This window comes from Amblyomma mixtum, chromosome 1 (genome assembly GCF_055824585.1).
Source record: "Amblyomma mixtum isolate Tamu chromosome 1, ASM5582458v1, whole genome shotgun sequence".
Taxonomy (NCBI): domain Eukaryota; kingdom Metazoa; phylum Arthropoda; class Arachnida; order Ixodida; family Ixodidae; genus Amblyomma; species Amblyomma mixtum.
The window spans coordinates 20,828,684-20,847,962 of NC_143012.1; the positions used below are offsets into that span (position 1 = coordinate 20,828,684).

Below are 19,279 nucleotides of genomic sequence, written 5' to 3' on the forward strand. Positions count from 1 at the left end.
ATAGAGGTGTATTCGTGTTTAGAGTGCAATGTCTACAGTTCAGACACAAGTGGCTTGTTACCGAAAACGTAAGTATTTTCATTCAATGTTTTGCGTTTTTTAAGGATGTCTAAAAAAAAGTCGTCTGCAGTTGCTTTTTCCACGAGCCTATCATTGCAGTAGAATTTAATTTAAAGCAGCGCACGAGGGGAACAGTGTTGTTAGACTGATCGATTAGCGTCTTGAGGTTGCAAGTATTCCTTTATTTACTGGGAGCAAGAATTTGAAGAGCAAGACAAATTAGACAATTATATTTAAGGGAAAGGCATACAGCGGTGCACCAGGCTAATCCAGAGCAACGATGCCGAGTAACCAGATTTCAAAATGAGTGAACTATAAATCTGCACAATAGTCGAAATATGTTTCTTTTTTCCACTTCAAAAGTAAGGCGTAGCGAGTAACGGATTGTGTTCCACCACTCCATTTAGTCAGCCATTAAAAATCAACCTAGCGTTGTTTTTGTGCCGTTTGTGAATACCTATAGCAAGGAACCTGTGGTATCAATTTCGCTATGCAATTATGGTTCCTTTCTGAGCAACGAAATCTGATACCGTATGTTACTTACTAAAGGTGCCCATGTAACCAGTGAAGCGTTCGTTCTTAGATGGTATGTCAACTTTGCTTTTTTGTGAAAGAACAACAAAGCTCGGCCACTTTTCATATTTTTTAAGCAACGTTTATTGCCTCAGGACATAAAGGAAGTGCGGTAAAAACAGTGGATAAACGAAAATTATAACTAAATAAATTAGAAACAGTTCGTCCTTATAATGAGAGAGAAAAAAAACTTTTATTTTAAGCAAAGGTTCGAGGGAGACCCCACAGGAGACCTTAGTCCAGAGCCCCATTTGCCGTAGCAGTTTGGGTGACCCGGGAGTTCAGGTCAGCTGGACGATATAGTGAAGTCGAGGATTGAGTGGTGGTGCGGTTCCGTCCAAGCAGCATCTGACGAAAGATTATTCAGCGAGAGAGCCGCTGTAGTCATGTGCCGCATTCTCGTCGGCTTCAGTACCGGGCGAACCCACTGCAGGTGATGCACATTGGCCTCAGTATTCCAGGGCTTGCAGACAGACAACCGGGGCGGGAACATAAGTTTCGAAATCGAGGCCAATTTCCATTTACGACAGGAGTTAGTGCAACCCCACCCGCACACCCCAAAGTGCTCCGCAACGGTAAACCACATGAGAGGGTGACTGCACACGGAGGGATGAGAGCACGTGCGCTTCGCCGGACGTGCTCCATTCTTAATAAAGGGCAACTGAAGAAGTAAAAAGACGTCGAATGTGTGGAACTTGCAGGGAAAGCGTTTTTGTGCTAGCACTGAATTCAAACTGGCAAAGTGAGTTGGAGAAACGTCGGTACTGTTGAATCTCTCATCTTTTCAAAGCCTCCTGGCTCAAAATTATTTGCTACTCTTTTATTTTCTCCAGGGCGAAAATAGGACGCTGCCCAAAGAGGCATCCATGATGACCCTGCTGTTAGAGCTCTTCCCAGAAGGTCTTCCATGCCGGTCCACTCTGATCCCGGCAGTCGTCGCTTCAGTGCTCAAGGACCACTGGAGCCTGCACATGATTGGCCTATGCAGCGTACGTGTCAATGTGACGTAACACATCCTGCTTACCCAGACAGCACCAAACGTCCTGAGGACGTCCTCAAATGGTCAAAACGTCCTCATCCCGAACAGGACATTCTGAGTACTTTTTGAGTGCATCACAGCAAAATGTCCTCATGAGGATGTCCTCAGTTTGTACTTCGCGGAACGACTCGAGGACGAAAATTTCTCAAATGTCCTACAAACGTCCTATCTCAGGACAATATTGTGGTATTGAACTGAGATGAAACCAGCTTTATCTCTCGCACTCGGCTTTCATTTCGTAAAAAGTTCAGGTTTATTAAAAGATACTTGTGTACAATAGAGATGTAATGTAGGAAACCATTCTGACTGAAAATATTGTGTGCCTTCAGGACATATCTGAAGTTATTTTGGTTTGCAAACCTGGTCACATGTACTGCATGCTTCTGATGGGGTTGGAGTGTGCAAATTTCCGGCCAATTTGTTGGATTGGCTATTCCACTGAGGCGACAGATTTCAACTCCTGTGAGAGTTATATAGTCATTGCTGTAGGAAAATATTGCATGTAGAATAACCTGTAACTACCAACAAATATGGTGAACGAACCTTGCTGAGTGCGAAACGTTTGCAAAATTTGTTTGCTAAAATACAAGACAAAAGAAGCACGAAGAAAGCAGTTTCACAATCCCTGTGCACACTGCCTACAATAATTAAGAAAGCAGTGACCCACATTCCCTGGGCTACATCATCGTCTGATGTCCCGAAAACAGACTGAGAAAGTCCTCCAGAGGAAATCTGAGGATGTCCTGAGGACATACTGAGGCTGGACAACAGGACTAAATGAGGACCTTTTGAGGATTAGAAGAGGACGACCTCAGGACAACACAATGTTCTCAAAAATTAATCCTCAGGACGTCCTGAGGATGTACTTGTGTTGTCTGGGTATTTACCTAAATGGCCCTTTGTTGATGAGTGGCTCTTCGAAACGACTATCTTGCTAAGTGAATGCATTAGGTCCATATTTGACAACTACAGAAAAGTAACCGGAGTGAGATGTACCGCTTGTCTTGGACGAAAAGCGATGACTGCAGCGGCGCCTTACGGTGCTAAATTTGAAAGTTTTGACATGACGCAAGCTTCACGATCGTGAGACACGTGACCATGTGACGTCGAATAGCGTCACGTGACAGCCATCACGTGATCACCCTTACAGCACGTTTTTTTTTACCTTGCGATCTATTCGCTGCATAAAATAAAAAATAGGCTGACGTTTAGACTCGCGGGTATAATTGTAGGAACCGTGCGTGCGAGGCCAAGGCGTCGTGGTGGTGACGGACTCGTCGGGCCTGGTCGAGGAGGTGGTGGACAACAGCCGCGGCATATTCTCGCTGCGCCAGAAGTTACTCGAGCTTCCCAAAAGGGTCCGCCGCCGTACAGTGAAGCGAGTCCGCGGCAGCGAGGTCCTGCTCTCCTGTACGAGGCATGTCACAACCTTGGCACTGTACTGATCGATGGATGCGTTCCCCGATTGATTGATCGCTTTATGTATTGATTCATTCAATCATTCAAATGTTGGCTTTTGATTGATTGATTGATTCACTCATTCATTAGTCGGCTCTTGATTGACTGATTGGCTAACTGACTGACTGACTGAGGCCACATTCCAAATAGAGGGAAACAAAGACAGACGTAAGCAGATATCCCTGAACGTAAGACAGCGGCATCAATGGCAGAAATTGATGATGATGATGGCAACTACTTTTGATGGCGCAAAGGTAGCTTTCGCAAAAGAGCGCCATGAAGGAATTTTCGTCTCACAAGGTGGGGCTAAAGACCCAATTTTCCAAGCATTTCACTCCAGAGAAGCCCAGCACCAGGCAGGGGGAAAGCTTACACCCATCACCAGAGGGTACCCGGTGGCACTGGAATCGAACCCCATACCTCCTCCATATGAGGGGGATGCTCAAATGACTAGGCCACCACTACAGTTGGCAGAAATTGAACCGAAGCCTTCCATTACGGCGTCCAGCGAAGCACGGACACTGTAACCTTACATCTCTACATACACGTCGCTGAAGAGAGGGCCTTCTTAAACGTATACCCAGGCAGCGTTTCGGCAGCAAGTTCTACCAGTGGCGAAACGGGTCCATCCTGCTCAACCCGATGGTCGTGTCCCAGCTGTCTGGCGGCAGGGTCAAGATAGACCTGGCCAACAACCTGCACATCACCAGGGCAGAGTTCTGGGACACGGGCATCTACAGGTGATGTCCATCGTCTGCAGGTCCCCTGTAGCTTCGCAGCGCACTTAATGCTGCATACTCAGCAGCAAAAACAGCGCTGTTAGAAAAGAAGGCGCCAGAAAGAACACAGGACAAGTGTATAGAAGCGGCTAAATTTTGCTCCAGGCAAAACAGCTCTTGCCTATATGACCAAATGCAGCACTGAGTAAAAATGTTTTGAATGTTTTGCTACATGTTCTCAGGCCCATTTCGCGAAATTAATCTAGACTACAGTGTGTGACTTATTGCTTTCGTGCAGCTTCTGGGCACCACACAGCGAAGATTGTGCCCTAAAAAAAAGGTGCTGTAGATGCAAAGATGGCCAAATCTGCATCTGAAAATTTTACGAGCTGTAGTCTGCATTACAATTAAAAACATTGATATATGACTTGTGATTAAAAGAAAACTGCAGACATCGGCATTACATTAGCATGGTATGTTACGTTTCGTCCATGTAGTATTGAAAATTTTGGAATATTGTAAAAAACCAATTAAAGACTGCAGTGTTCATTAAATGTGTTGTCTTGAGGATATTGTGTCACAGTTATCAGAAAAAGTGCCGCAAGTGAAATGAAAGAGCACAGAAAGTAACATATCTTCATTCATTCCATTGCAGCTGCTATGACGGCACGTCTCTCGTCGCAACAGTCAGGCTAAAAGTCACAAGACAAAGCGTGATAGCCAAGCTTCACGTGTTCACTTCATACTTCAATGTTGCTGTTCTTGGCGGCGTCATAGTGCTTGTGACATTTTCTGTTATTCGTGGCTCCAATCCATGAAGCCTATAATTAACATCAAGACATTCCCTGCTCCTAAACTTCTTTTGCAATAAATTATTGCTTTTATGAATTACCATAGCACCCCATACACTATATGTCAAGACCCAGTTATCTTGAAATAAACTCTGCTAACCAACAAAACTTTTATATTCTTTTGTATACACTAATATTACATGTAACACATATTCCTCATGAAAAACCAAGAGCACACCAACAAACAGTACTAGTAGTATACTAATAACGCATCAGGTGTAGCCCCTCCCCTTCTACAGAATGCCTTCAGGCCTTTAAGGATGCAATAAATATAAATGAAATGAAGAGGTGATAAAAATGGCAAAGCAAGCAATACAAGGCAGTAATATCACCAACAGATCAGCAACACTGAGCCCGTAATGTGGTGTTGTGTTCACAGCAAAGCTCCAGAATGTGCAAAACGTAAAAATAATTTATTGCCCACTTTCGGGCTCAGTCCTCAAATGTGATCTGGCCGGGGCCGTGGTTCTTCATGTACCGCCGGTAACTCTTGTACCGCGCACTCTCTGCAAGTTTGGCTTTCATCTCGTCTTCCTGTCTCTGCTTCCAGACCTGAAGAAAAAAAACGGTACAATAATACACTGTTATTCTATGTCATAAATCTTACTTGAACAGAGAAGTACTTAGGAGAGGGTTATAACTATAACTCCTCGTCACACGACTTCGGATCTTATATACAACATGCTAAGATTTCGTGATTTACACATTTTTCTCAGTGCATATAAACTCAGCCTTTTCAGCAAGTGACAATTCGGCACACAGGTCACCCCAAATAAGAGTTCCAAAACCTCCTGGGCCACATACATATACAAGAAAGTAAATAAGAATACCACCGAGATGGCTCAGACAGACATCAGCCAGGATGCAAGGACAGGGTTAATTGGAGAGGCATGGGAGAGTCCTTTGCCCCGCAGTGGGCATAGTCATGTTGATGATGAAGTAAGGCTACAAGGTGTTGATAATGTATTACACAAATGAAGCAATTGGCAAAGAAAGGTACGGGTGCCCAACACCACATTCCTGCATTGTCCCTCTGTCCAGAGTATTATCTCTTACCCCGTTATCATTTCCGTTACAGCACCTCACCAAAACAACAAGACCAGTAGAGTAATAAAGAAAACACCATCTACTGCTCAGCAATACTGCGCAGTCCATGCTGTATTAACGCATCCTCACAAGGTGCACTGGATCACAGGTGCTAAGTAAGGATATGTGAAGCACTCCTTAAAAAGCACAAGTGAAAGCAAATGAAGAGAAAACAGCACACAAAGAACCATTGCTAAAGGTGCATGCTATGGCAGCATCCGGTATAACCTAGCTCTCTATGCAGTGTTCCGCTGTGAAAGCAACACCAAACATACCAGTGCAAGTAAATTCAACCTTCATAAGGTTCAAGCTGTATGCGTGTTTGACAAGCATACAAATGGCAAAATTGCATTCAGAATGAGTGTAGAAATTGAATGACATCACTTTCAAGCCGTTTCCACCACTGGTACCACACTCGTGCCAAAAACTTTGCAACATGTAAGAAAACTTCCAATGGAACTAAAAAATACTTCAATAAGTATTATGAGGAAGTCGATTGATGAAGAAGGCTCAAAATTAAGATCAACAATTTTTAAAATTTCGATTTTCCCGCATCAAACTGCACATCCACACTTGTAAAAACACACAAAACACCAGGGAGGTCTATTAGTGAAGGAGAAAAACATGCTGAACGGTTTCTTTGATCCCTCAGTTATTCAGCTCACAAAACTATGTTAAGCAGGTGTGCCACTGTCTTTCGCCAGCACTTGAAACAAGAGGGACAACATGAGTCCTGTTGTCCTACAAAGGGTTAATGTGTGTGCACATTCCTGTATGTTAAAGGACAATTCCACCCATTTTTTTCTCTCAGAAAACATCAGTTACAAGGCTCTTTGTGGCCACGCTGATGTTAGTTCTCCAGCGAAAGACGCATTTATTACGAAGAAAATTGGATTTCAAAAGGGAACGCTTTTTTTTGCCTGCAACTTCGTTCGAACTTGCGACATCAGTGATGAAAACGAACTCGTGATCACAATTTGACAGTGCATGGCAAAGCAGACTAGCCTCAGAGATCAGCAGCCAAAAATGCATTGACATGACTGCAGTTTGTTTTATCAAAACTGCCAGTGATGGCGTCATCAATCTATTATTTTCTTATTTTCTGTAGCTTATGAAAGCTCTGGTCTTTGTGGAAATAGCTTCTTTTTCAACAGAATGCAGTAATTTATATAAGCCAATTTCTACTTGTCCTCACTATCCTTTTAAATACCCTTCACAGACAATAAGCTCCGTACCAAATGCATACCAAATGCATGAGGATGGTTGCCATCCTGACTACCAGATGGCGCTAGCATGCAAACAGCTCCAAGACGTCTGCTGGCACTGACCACCAATCATCATCATCATCAGCCTAACTACACCCACTGCAGGGCAAGGGCCTCTCCCACATCTCTCCAATTAACCCTGTCCTTTCCCAGCTGCGGCCTCCGTATTCGTAAATTTATTAATCTCATCCGCCCATCTAACTTCTGCCTCCACCTGCTACGCTTGCCTTCTCTTGGAATCCACTCTGTTACCCTTAAGGACCAGCGGTTATCTTCCCTTCGCATTACATGCCCTGCCCACTGACACTGACCGCAATGTGCCAAAAAGCGAGACACCCCACTCTGACGACTTCAGCTGAGCGCCAGCGTAAAAGAAGGGGCAGGCACCTTGAAGTTGTCCGGAATCCAGAGCTCGTCGCGGAGGAAGCCCTGGCGGTCCTTCTCCTCGAGGGCGTCCCACTGGGACTGGGAGAGCGCCATCTGGCGGCGGATGAGGTACTGCTTCTCGGGCAGTCCCAGTTCCTGGCCGCCCAGGGTGAACTTGATGAGCCAGCGGGCCTGCCACCAGAGGTAGGAGCCGATGGTGTACGGCAGCAGCACCAGCTGCACCCAGAGCACGTGGCGCACCGTGGGCTTGCTGTAGCCGCCCCGGATGTCCACCTGCTCCTCCAGGATGCGCTTGAGCGTGTTCTCCTCCTCCTCCTTTATCTCCTCCTGTCCAAAGAGAGAGAGAGAACGAAGGTATTTCATTTAAGATTTATTTACACATGTACTAGTCAGTAGAAACTACTTTTCTAATAACTTTAAGCTTCCTGTAAACAAACCTAAAATACTAACAAAAGTAGAGCCGTTTAAACTTCCCAAGATATATATACACACTATGGAAAAAGGTGCCGAACGTTCTACATCCCCTTTTTTTTTAACCAGCTTCCAACAAAAATACTATCATGGCAGACTGTCAAAGAGGTCAAATCACAAGTAAAATCATGGCTAATTACGTCTAGAACCTTTAAAACGGTACTCTGATATAATCACTCAACACACTATGAAGGTCTCGTTGACATGTGTTATGAAGCATGGTTGCTTTTTTGTATCCTCTTAACCTATGTAATTAACCTACTTTTTCAGTCTCTGCAAGTGTGATTGTTGTTCCTATCAATGAATGTTTTTTTAGTTTTTTTTTTCTCTCTTTTATATTGCAAGCCATGTAATTTTGTCTGAACATAGTCTGCACTTTCTTTGACTGCCGTGGCCCACCCACAAGCGCCCTGTCTTGCGCTTCCACGGGCACACATACTTCCATGAGTAAATATGACAAAATAAGTATGTATGTATATATGTATGTATGTGCGTATATATGTATTAACATCTTTCACTGCTTGCAGCAGGTGTGAGCATAAAAGCTGCTGAATGTGTCAAAGACGAACAGCGGATCGGACATGGCCTTGAAAAAAAGAGAAAGTCGGTGACAAAGGAGTTTGACCAACAAGCCACTGAATGAATACAGAGAGGTTCTTCCATTACCCCCTTCAGCAAGAGAAGAAATGGTCTGTTCCATTGCTGCTGAATATGCCGAATGAATCACAGACAAACAAAGAGATGGACAGTGGCTTGGAAAGCGAAAGGAGAGGCATAGTGGAGCTGCGGACAACCACCTTGACTGACTTGGTGAGGTTGGAATGATCTCTTATCCCAAACCGCTCCATTACTATCAGTTTACTTGAATATGGCATGCACGGCAAGCATAGCAGTACTTTTCTTTAGTGCAATCTCTGTTTAATTGTAGAAAGTACCGGGACCAAACCTGGAAGCTAAATGGCCGTTCCGAACAGTACAAGCATCTTCCATTCTGATGCTAAGCTTTCCCTTCAAGAAAACCCTTAAATGAGCCCCAGAAGCCCTTCGACTCAATCAAGCGATCAAATCTTTCTTGCATGAACTCGTTTAGGAGGAAAAAACTAATAAGAGGCAACAAAATACTACTAGCAGGGGCTTAGGATTACTTTTTATGATAGGCCAGACACAGTGTTTGTAGCACCCTTACTATAACCCAATCAAAGGTCTCCTAGCTTCATTGCTGTGTGGTTCAAAGGCCTGGTGGATAGAGTTCCTATTTGAAAAGCTACCATGTCTAAGTCCTCATTCAACCAGTTGAACCCTTTCTTAGTGCAACTTCAGTAGCTTTGGGGGCCCGGCTCATTTCAAGCTTAGTTGTAATGTCTGTATCAGCTTCAACGCAATGTACCTATGCATTTTGCTTCTTGCTTTTGTACTAAAAGACGATGGCCCCTCCATGTATTGCGGCAATCAATTAAGGTGCAATCAGTGGAAATTTTGTGTCAGCAAACATACAAGTGCTATTTCCAAGTGCTATTCATTACTTGGCAGCACGTGTTGTACTGAGTAAAAGTGATGAAAAAAAAACAGTAAAGAAGTGCTTCTAGCTTTGGATCACACATTAAAATGCCTTTGACATGGCACAAGTTGCACTACTTAGTATACTGTGCTGCACATGCCAGACACAACATATCACATCACTAAAGATGCATTTAGCCACAAACTCTAACCACAGTAAACCTGTGTGAAAGCTCACAGTACACAGCATGAAGAAAACACTGCTTTGGGTGTTTGGCCCCAAAAGAGAGTGAAATCTGCAATCACTGAAACCACCTGCCCATTGCACCTGATGATGTGTGCATGCCGTGACTTTGGCCATGAGGTCTAAATTTAATATTTAAGAAAATTGAATGGCGAATATCAGTGCAAGCAGGCGTGCCATACTGACTGCGCACAGAAAGAGTCAGCCTGTGTGGGAATCCCATGCGAGGTCTCTGCCCGCCCCTCCCGAATTGCACTTGCCTGTACAGACGTAAAATGACTACGAACCCATACATGCCTTTCCCAGGAACCTTCATTCTGTTTGTCTTCAGAAAATCAGCGTGAGCCGCAAGGCAAGAGATATTTGCACAAGGTGGTCCTGTGATCGCACCCCTGTGGGATGGCACCTCACATGGGGCACCCGTCCTACACCTCATTTGCCGCCTTCGTTTAGGTCACGCTCGGATGCACGGACGCTTTGACTACTGCAACAGTGACAGCCTTCATCCAGAAACCTTCCCCATAACAGCTTGCACCGTACAAAGAATGAATGAATGAATTATTAAAGAAACTGACTGACACATGCATGCATCTCTATAGTAGTACCTGAATTCCTATTTGCTATTGCTAACTTCTTTCTAGCAGTAGAAACCAGTCTGGAATCGATCCTGCTTACAAAACAGTATTTTCAATGAGAGAGGGAGTAGCAGCAATGAACTCTGCTCACCATTGAAGAATTCACACCGCAATGTGAATGTACTACAAAGCTTCAGAGCTTAAAATATGTTGCAGAGCTTGCACAGCTATTGCAAGATAGGGGAACAGACAACCTTTTAGAGAATTGAGAAAAATAAGGGTCATTAAAGCTCCTGAAGCACTGTAAAGCTTTTCTACGGAAATACTAGCTTCTGTACACTCTCTTCATCTAGCACTTTCAGTGCGTGTAGTCTCTACCTTGCAGGCCTGTGAATCATTATGATTTACAGGCCTGATTCTGATTCAGAATAAACTGATTCTGATTCCCAAGGTAAGTTCGTGTTATTTTTATCAGCTGTACTGACAGCGCTCACACTTTGAAACAATGCAAGCAATAGTCATTCATGTTTCACCACAAAATGCAACCAAAGGCCACACATCGAACAAAACTGCAGCAAAGTGATTTGCGCTTTATGGACACCCAACAAAGTCCGCTTACCTTCCTTCTCCTGTCTTTCTTCTTGTTAGGATTGAATAAACCCTCCTTCTTGGCAATCTCCATGGCCTGTAAGTGCAACAGTAAGAAAAACTTTCAATGCTGACATAGCAGACCGGAAACATTATCAGCCTCTGGCAAGAAAATATGTTGCCATATTAGTACATGCTGCAAGATGACAACTAAAGTGGCTGACCAGCACTTGAACAGATAAAAATTCCCAGCAAAAGCTATCTTGCCGTACAAACCCATGAATAAGAGTCAATAACCTCAGTTCACAGAAACTTAAGAGATCACAGCAAAATTTCAATGTCAAAAATAAAATCCAGTTACTAGGAGTGTGCGAATATCAAATTTTTCGAATACGAACCGAATACGAATACTTGGTTCTGAATATCGAATCGAATATCGAATAATTAAGAACAGATGCATTTAACCACTACAAAACGTTTATTTGAGCACCCAAGAACATCACAGTTTAACTATCAATGATTAAATGAACACAAAAGGTGTGTGTGGCTGCACAAAAAGCATCAAAGCCTCGAACATTATTCTTAGAAGAGTGGAAATATCAGAGAAGATGACTAGTACACAGCACTGATTAAGGCTAGCTTGCCATAAGCACAAAAGCGCGTTGCTGGGATGAACATAAAAGGTTGTCGTAAAGGAAAACGAGCTGCTCCACATGGTCAGGCAGAAGTAGTTCCCTTAACGACTCCTTCAGCCACAGAAAATGCCCTCCCACTTGGCACTGAACTGGCACGTATTGCGAGGCACTTCGTGCACAGCTATGACTATACCAGCTTCGCAGGTATAGCCACTAAGAAGCTCATCAGCGCAGTCAGCTACGGCATGGCTCAACGTTATGCATTGCTCTAGGCGCCGCCGTGTTGTTATGTCTCTGTCGAAAGGACTTGCGGACCGATATGAACGCCGGTGCTCACAATAGAATATTCGGGTAGATACGTATATTCGCGTCGGATCGAATATTCGAATCAACATGAATACTTGGATTTCAAATCGAATACGAATACTAAAAATATAATATTCGAAAATTTCGAATATTCGCACACCCCTACCAGTTACTGCGAACTTCTGCTAAATATTTGTTCTAAGTATACGCCACGTAATCTGTTACAGACAAATCTGTGCAACAAAAAAAAGAACAGGGTAAACGTAAAATAAAGCAACTGTATTGACAATAACAACTGAAGAAAACAGGCAACAAAAATACAAACATCTTCTGCTCCATATCTCTCTCTCTGAAAAGACTCAATTATCACTCAATTGTAGTTGCCAACTATCCCCATCCACCTGCACGATATGGCGCTATTCATTCCCCAACAAAACACCATAGCAGGCCATTCAGTAACTCCACGTACACAATTTTTCTCCATGTACAAGCCATGCTGCAATTGAGATTTTCACACACAAAATTCCCAGAATTTTCTCCAAACTCTTCCTAGCTAGCCAATGCAGGCTCCATATGGACACTGTACAATTCAGACAAAACCTCCAATAAGCCAACCAAGCAGTGCTTGAATTTTAGAAAGAGAAAATACAAAAAACAAGGACTCACTCTGAGCCTGTACTTAGGCACTGTGATGAGGTGATCGATGGCAGCTCGATACCTGTGCCAAGCTCCATAATACTGCAAAAATAAAAAAAGAAATACATTTATCTTCAAACAGTCTAATGCTTCACAACATCAGGTCGTGCGTATCCTCAGCAAATGCCACATTAGTGCCATGTTAACATTTCTTCACACTATATTTGAGAAATAAGCAATGGATATTAAACGAGGCTTTCAATCTGAATCACTGGTACTATACTATCAAATAAATACCAATCTCACGAAGCCTGATTTTATGAACCTCTAAAAACACACAACAGAGTGCATTTACCCTGAAACAGCCAGAAAAATGAGATGCTTTCTCAATGCAACAAAGTTCTCGATATAGGTACCAAAATAATTAGCTTTTAAAGCGAAACCTTTACTACTTGCACTTTCAGCCTTTGGCGTGGCGCGGCGGTGCCACCACCACCGGCGCCTAACGCCTGCGCTCTCCGCTAGGAGCGCAACAGGTGCTTTGTGACGTCACGCCGAAGAGAAGGGCGACCGACACGCGCCGTCGCAAGCCGCGGCGGTGCCACCACGGCGTGGCCTCCGGGATCGAAGCGCGTTTTTAAGGCGGAAGCGTTTAATGCCTCATCGTTGTAAGCAGGAGCTGTCGACAGAAATGTCACGCTTTTCAATTGGTCGAAACGGTCGTGACGTCACAGTGCGCGAATATCAAACGGGGCCAATTGTACTTTGGCTACTAACCATGCAACCAATTAAAGGGATCATTTAGTGATGCTCCAAGTAAGTCTGACTGAGTTTAATTACTTCCCTACTTAACCAATTAGTCAAACCTTTCTAGTCACACCACATAAATAAATAAAACCCAGTAAGAAATTTGCCCAGCTTGGGAATCGAACCCCCCTCTCCAGAGTGTCCACTCCGCCATGCCAGCTCAATGGTTTGGAATGAACAAAGGTGGGTCTAGTGAATATGATGTCTTTGTTCACTCCCATCTTCCTCCCTTCCCATTACAGCAAGGTTTAGGTGTCCACTGAGCCGGCACAAATTTGATGGGTGTCCACTGAAATATGTGAGACAGTTACTGGCAACTTCCTTTCCTCAAATACAATTTTCGACTAGTGTCTACTGAGATATGTGAGACAGTTAATGAGTAATTTCCTTTCCTCAAATACAATTTTCATTTTGTTCATTAGGGCCCCTCTTTCTTCTTTCACTCACACTTCCTCCCTTCCTGTACAGTGATGACAGAGAATTACAGACCATTTCCTTTCCTCAAAAAGCCTTGCTCAAAGGGCAATGCACTGCGCCGAACAGGTGGTGGTGTTCTTTGGACTCCATGGCAGCCCTACAACACGCTGTCACATTCCACTCCTAAAGGCGAAGCTTAAGCATCATTAATTGGCAGTTAATTAATGTACCAACAAAATGTGCAGTGAACAATCGCGTAGCAGAATGCAGCACTCAGGCTTTCGCCTTTCACCAGTTTAGCCGCTAAAGTTCCTCGTAATTCTACAGTCTGCATTAACATCACCAGCATCCAAGTATATCCTCACAGCGCAGCGATTATAGTTTCACTACTAGTTGTACATAGAATAGCCAAGTGATCACCACAGCAGCACCAAGGTATACAACAAGTTTCACACAAGCACCACAACAGCACGACTATCATGTGAGCGAGGGCGTAGCCATGGGTATTGCTTTCGCAATTTCCCGGCTTAACCAAGTTGAGCCACAGCCATTTTTTACCACTGTTCTCTAATGGCTGACTATGCATGGCTGATGGCAGCCATCGCCATAAGCCAGCACAAAGCTGAGAAAAGCGGAACCAAAACTACAGAGTCAGAGTTATTTTCTGCAATCATCGTCATCATGTTCGAATTAAAGATAGTTCAACGCCACGGGCGGTGGCCGGGACCTCGCCAGCAGCCCAAATCATTGGGATTTTGGAATTAACATTTTACTGCATTATGTTTAATTTCGGGCATCATCCATTTTATCTGATCTCTCTGGGAACTAAAGTTCATCTTCGATTTGTAAACAAAACAAGCAGAAATCAGCATGCACCTTTCATCTGTCTATGAACCACACATGTGAGAAAAGCGTCAGAGTCTTTCCTCCACCATCAAAAGCCACACACCTGGACAGCTGAGATGACTGTGATTGTGACCGCAAGGACGATGCGGATGTCCACCTTAGGTGCCATCCGCTTCCGGTAGTACCGGTAGTAATGCCTGTATATCGCCTCTGCAATCAAAACCAACCAGCTGGTTACTAACAAGGCACCACAACAAAGCTGTTACAACACTGCTCAATCGACCAATGTAACACAAGCAAATAATGACCCATCACAGCACAGTGCTGTGATGGGTCAGTCAATATCACAGAGGGCTACACCGTGGTGGTGGATGTACAGCAAAGCACCTTGTGACCTCTTCCTCTCCACTCGCTGCATAACTAATTATAATTAGCACTGATGACCCTTCATCATTGGTTTTCTTTTCTACACAATCTCAGGCCAATGTGCTCATTTCTCTTCAACATCTTGGATTGCAAAGCCAGCTAGCGGCAGCGATCACTGCGTTAATGCTTGGCGCCACACCAACTCCAGTCATAGGCACCTTGGGTACGGATCTTTTGTGATAGATGGTACACTTGCGCTCATTGTAACCTGCAACACACCAGCGGTGGCACCTGTGGTACAATTTGTTTTGCAGCAACTAAAAACATGGTGATTAAACAGTACAGCAAGCACACTCGAGGAAGCAGTGTAACTGAATATGTAGTGTTCCAGTACTGTCCAGCTTGCAACTGCACTGTGAAATAAGCTGCCAACACATCTGTGTTTTACAGGTTGCATCAAATGAAACTGCTTGAAAAACATACACTCTACAACATTAACACAATGCTAACATATGAATACATTCACTGATATCATTTCAATGACCTATGGGCCGACTAATAAACCTAGATGCCTGTGCCACTTTACATTCCTAAGAAAGAATAACACTATGTATGAGAACACTATGAGAAGGTAGCATGTGCCCCAATTAAATATTGAAATTATCATTCTATTACCACACACGAAATGGGACAAGTCCAATCCAAAGAAAGAAAGCTGCTTAGTACCTGGGTTATCCAGCATGTCATCATAGTCTTTTCGAGATTCATCATCTTTGAGAATCTGCGAAAAAAAAAACAATTATTTGTTCTCACTCAGTCATAAGACTCATACAGTAACATCAGGAGAATGCAGCAATGAGTTGCTCACCTCGTAAGCTGTTGCTATAAGGGTGAAACGTTCTGCTGCCTTGGCCTTCGCCTCCTGGATGGTTAAGGAAAGAAAAAAATGGGTGAAGTCCGAGCAGTGCAACGGATAACATTTCAAAACGCTTGCTTTCCTGTTCTTGTTCAAGCATTTATTACAACTCTAATCCCCAAAATGCAACACGTAAGCACAAATGGACACTCAATAGAGCCAGCGTCGACCAGTAAAAAGACGCACAGTTTCTATAATACAATAAAATAAAGCACCTCAAAGAAAAGTCATTTTTCTCACCTTCTGAGCCCAAAAGCACAAGTCTGAATCCAAAGATATTCAATGCTAATATCCTAAAGTATCAGCTAAAAGTACTGACACTCTCAAGTTTTCCACATGGAAGCTTACACAGGACCAAGAACAGAAACAAGCAGTGAGAGCAAGGATCTCTTCTCTCAATAAAACCATCAATCACTTTTACTCTGCTGTCAGGTCCATCCCACCTGGTTTCTGCTTCTATTGTTCACCAATCTCAATGTCACCTGTAGTTCCAGCCACGTTGAATGTGGGCACAGTACCCTTTCTTCTAGAATACCAAGAGATATCAGGTGTAAAAATTTTTTCCATATAAGTGTTTATGGCCGCAATACCGGTTGGGGCTTTTCTGTGTTCACCACGTTTTGGTACTTAACAATTACTGACATATTTGATTAAGCAATCAACTCCCTTTTTCCTCATCTAGCTAAAAAAAAAGGAATAATAGTTTTCATGCCAACGTAGCTGCTCCAAGAAAACACACTTTGCCCAAAAATACTAGGCTATAAAATAAGTTACTTCTCAGCAGGTAGTACCGGAAAGCGCATTTCATACAACAGTACAGTGGAAGGCTAGCTGTAACAGACCATACATATGACAGTCCTCACTTTTCACACAGACCACACACAGCTACGCTACATTTTTTAATGTGCAGTAAAATGTAACAAGCAAGCATGATGTGTGCAACTCTCTACCCTTTCAATGCTTCTCATGCAACTTAGCCTACAATACAGTGAATGCCATTCAACTTTTCACAGCATGTCAGTCTAAGGCTCCTAGGCTCTCCAGCCAATAGCGTTTAACGATTGCCACGAGGGTGCGGTTAATCCAGTAAATCCATGGTTAAACCCATTGCACCTGCTAGCCCCCTGCGAATTTATACTAGCAGAAGCAAGGGACTGACCCTGACGTCACAACAGTAGCAGTCTATTCTAATGGCTGAAGGGCTTCCTTTGAGGTACATTTGCCGCTCCATTCTTGAGTTGTATGCAACTATAGCAGAAGTTATCAATATGGTCCAAATAGCATACAACAATCTTGTTCGAATATAGTACATTGTTGCAAGTTTCCATACCGTGCAGTTTTTTCTTGATGCTATACTGTTTTAATAAGTACTAAAAAGTTAAGCTTCGTTGTCCCATGAATTCTCGCAAAAGGCTGCAAATGCATACAAGAGTATACCTGCTGATAACCAGGAATAGTAAGCATACCTTAACATATTCGAACACAAACACAGCATGAGCAACTGGTCCAATCTCACTAATAACACCATGGATATTCTTCAATGAAACAAAAGTTCCTCTCTTACTTGTGTTTTGTGCATGTCGGGGTGGTACTTCCGTGCCAGCTGTCGGTATGTCCGCGCCATTTCGGACTGCAAGAGAAATGTAGAAAGTTGAGCACTGTGAACTTAGCCAAAAATGCTCATCACATACAAACATAAACTATATGCTCGTAAATGTGCAGACAAGCTAAGGCACTCACCTTGGATGTGTCTCTTGTAATGCCCAACACTGAAAAGAGAGAACAAGAACGTTAATACCACATAAATGTGCACATGCAAAATGGTTGGTTGGTTTATGGGGTTTAACGTCCCAAAGCGACTAAGGCTATGAGAGACGCCGTAGTGGAGAGCTCCGGAAATTTCGACCACCTGGGGTTCTTTAACGTGCACTAACATCGCACAGTACACAGGCCTCTAGAATTTCTCCTCCAAAGAAATTCGACCGCCACAGGAAAGTGAATTTACTAGAATCTTTGTGATCAGTATTAGAGTAAGGCTAACAAAAGGAAAATAAACTGCCATAGAGCACTATCTCTAGCTGATTTAATTCAGTTACAGAATCAACGACTATGCGGATACTGGCTACACAATTTGCATGTCAAATGAAATCTGAGTAAGAAAGACAAACCTGTGTGCAGCTGTTTAGAAGAATTCAACACACTGCATTAATATTATTATTAACAGATTCATATAAGCAAGGTAAGTCAATCCTGACGATTGATATAAAATATTGAAGAAAATATGGCTAAACAAATGGATGAGCAAAAAAACATTTTTTTTTTTTTTGAAGAAAATAAGAAATGCTCAAGTCGTAACATAGTGTATCATCAAACTTGCGTGAGATGCAGTGACAAAAAAAAATGTGCTGCTTTTAATGCTCCGATTTTCGACCGCACCTCATCGGACTCGAACTTCCTGCCCACGTCACTAAATTTTTTTTAAGGTCTACGAAAACGGTCACACATCATCTTCTACGTGGCTCCTAGCAAGAGGTCACGTCATTTCTACGGACCTTTGCTCAATTGTTACGCCGTAGGTCGGACCACGCTGCGACCGCATGCGAGCACAAATGCAATGAAGTCAGCAAGACCTCTTTTTCAATAAACAGCATCGTCCAACGTGCAAACAAATAAAGGTTGTAATTATCCTTAAGAACAACAGGTACCCGGACAGTGCTACGGACAATGTGCTGTCACAACTTCGATCACGTCTGACACTTGACACCACATGACATGTGCTGTCACAACTTCGATCACGTCTGACACTTGACACCACAAGACATTGGAACAGGTTTGAACGGAGCCTGGCACAAACTGTTGGGTTCTCAACAGGAACAAGTTATGAGACATTCTTAGGAGACAGACCAGCAATTGATTAAGCACACAAAGGTGATGTTACTCAAAGGCATCATATATCAATGGGTCGCCTTCAATGCATCGTCATGGTGCCGGACCTCAAATCATTTTCCTACTAACTAATGCAACTTCAAACGCGATAAGTAACTCAGCGTGGGGTGCACACTACTACACGCAAAGCACAAACAAAACGCGTTCAGCTTTAGCGAGTACCAACGTGAAACATGCTGCTTAGTCGCATATGTTATGTAACAAAACGAAACCTTGCAAACGATGTCTGCCTGCATGTTTCAAGAACCGTCACCGACATGCCGGCGATTTAGGCGTAAGATAATTTTTGTTTTTCCGCGCCGCCGGCTCGGCGTGATGCGCCCAACAAGTATTACACGCTCGCGGTCAGTCACGCTTTTGAGAAGCCCGTGTAAGTCGGTTTCCCGAAGAACGCGGCCGAATCCCCGACCCGCACAAAAAGGTTGACTCACCATCGTAACAGTTTTCTCTGCCACAGTACAGGCCATCGATGAAGGCGTGGGACGCAGTGACGCTGAACACGGTGAAGAGCAAGAGCTGTAAAACTTGCCGGTGTCTGACCATCCCGTCACCTCACTGATCCGTCACCATCACCTACGCGCGATGTTGAAG

The 19,279-nt window shown here is 43.5% G+C and overlaps 2 protein-coding genes across 2 annotated transcripts; one reads left to right on the top strand and one right to left on the bottom strand.

Moving 5' to 3' along the window:
* Nucleotides 1-1,478: 1,478 nt before the first annotated feature.
* On the top strand, nt 1,479-4,667 carry LOC149365661 (uncharacterized). The gene is made up of 4 exons (XM_089541224.1): nt 1,479-1,622; nt 2,905-3,093; nt 3,719-3,870; nt 4,505-4,667. Exons 1-4 carry the CDS (start codon nt 1,500-1,502, stop codon nt 4,665-4,667), a joined length of 627 nt encoding a protein of 208 aa, XP_089397350.1. The 5' UTR covers nt 1,479-1,499.
* Nucleotides 4,668-5,094: 427 nt separating this feature from the next.
* On the bottom strand, nt 5,095-19,231 carry LOC149365662 (dnaJ homolog subfamily C member 25 homolog). Its single transcript, XM_089541356.1, has 10 exons — nt 19,120-19,231; nt 17,483-17,511; nt 17,307-17,372; nt 15,695-15,748; nt 15,553-15,607; nt 14,564-14,670; nt 12,421-12,492; nt 10,845-10,910; nt 7,439-7,765; nt 5,095-5,252 (listed from the first exon to the last, which is right to left on the bottom strand). The coding sequence occupies exons 1-10, from the start codon at nt 19,229-19,231 to the stop codon at nt 5,133-5,135; spliced, it is 1,008 nt and encodes a 335-aa protein (XP_089397482.1). The 3' UTR covers nt 5,095-5,132.
* Between the last annotated feature and the right edge of the window lie 48 nt (nt 19,232-19,279).

Excerpts from the sequence above, each read along its gene's own strand:
- LOC149365661 (XM_089541224.1), top strand. The coding sequence starts at position 1,500 with ATGATGACCCTGCTGTTAGAGCTCTTCCCAGAAGGTCTTCCATGCCGG. Across the intron at positions 3,094-3,718 it reads TGCTCTCCTGTACGAGGCAT|CGTTTCGGCAGCAAGTTCTA; the intron begins GTCACAACCTTG and ends ATACCCAGGCAG. Across the intron at positions 3,871-4,504 it reads TGGGACACGGGCATCTACAG|CTGCTATGACGGCACGTCTC; the intron begins GTGATGTCCATC and ends ATTCCATTGCAG.
- LOC149365662 (XM_089541356.1), bottom strand. The coding sequence starts at position 19,231 with ATGGTCAGACACCGGCAAGTTTTACAGCTCTTGCTCTTCACCGTGTTC. Across the intron at positions 17,512-19,119 it reads CAGAGAAAACTGTTACGATG|TGTTGGGCATTACAAGAGAC; the intron begins GTGAGTCAACCT and ends CTCTCTTTTCAG. Across the intron at positions 7,766-10,844 it reads AGAAAGACAGGAGAAGGAAG|GAGGAGATAAAGGAGGAGGA; the intron begins GTAAGCGGACTT and ends CTCTTTGGACAG.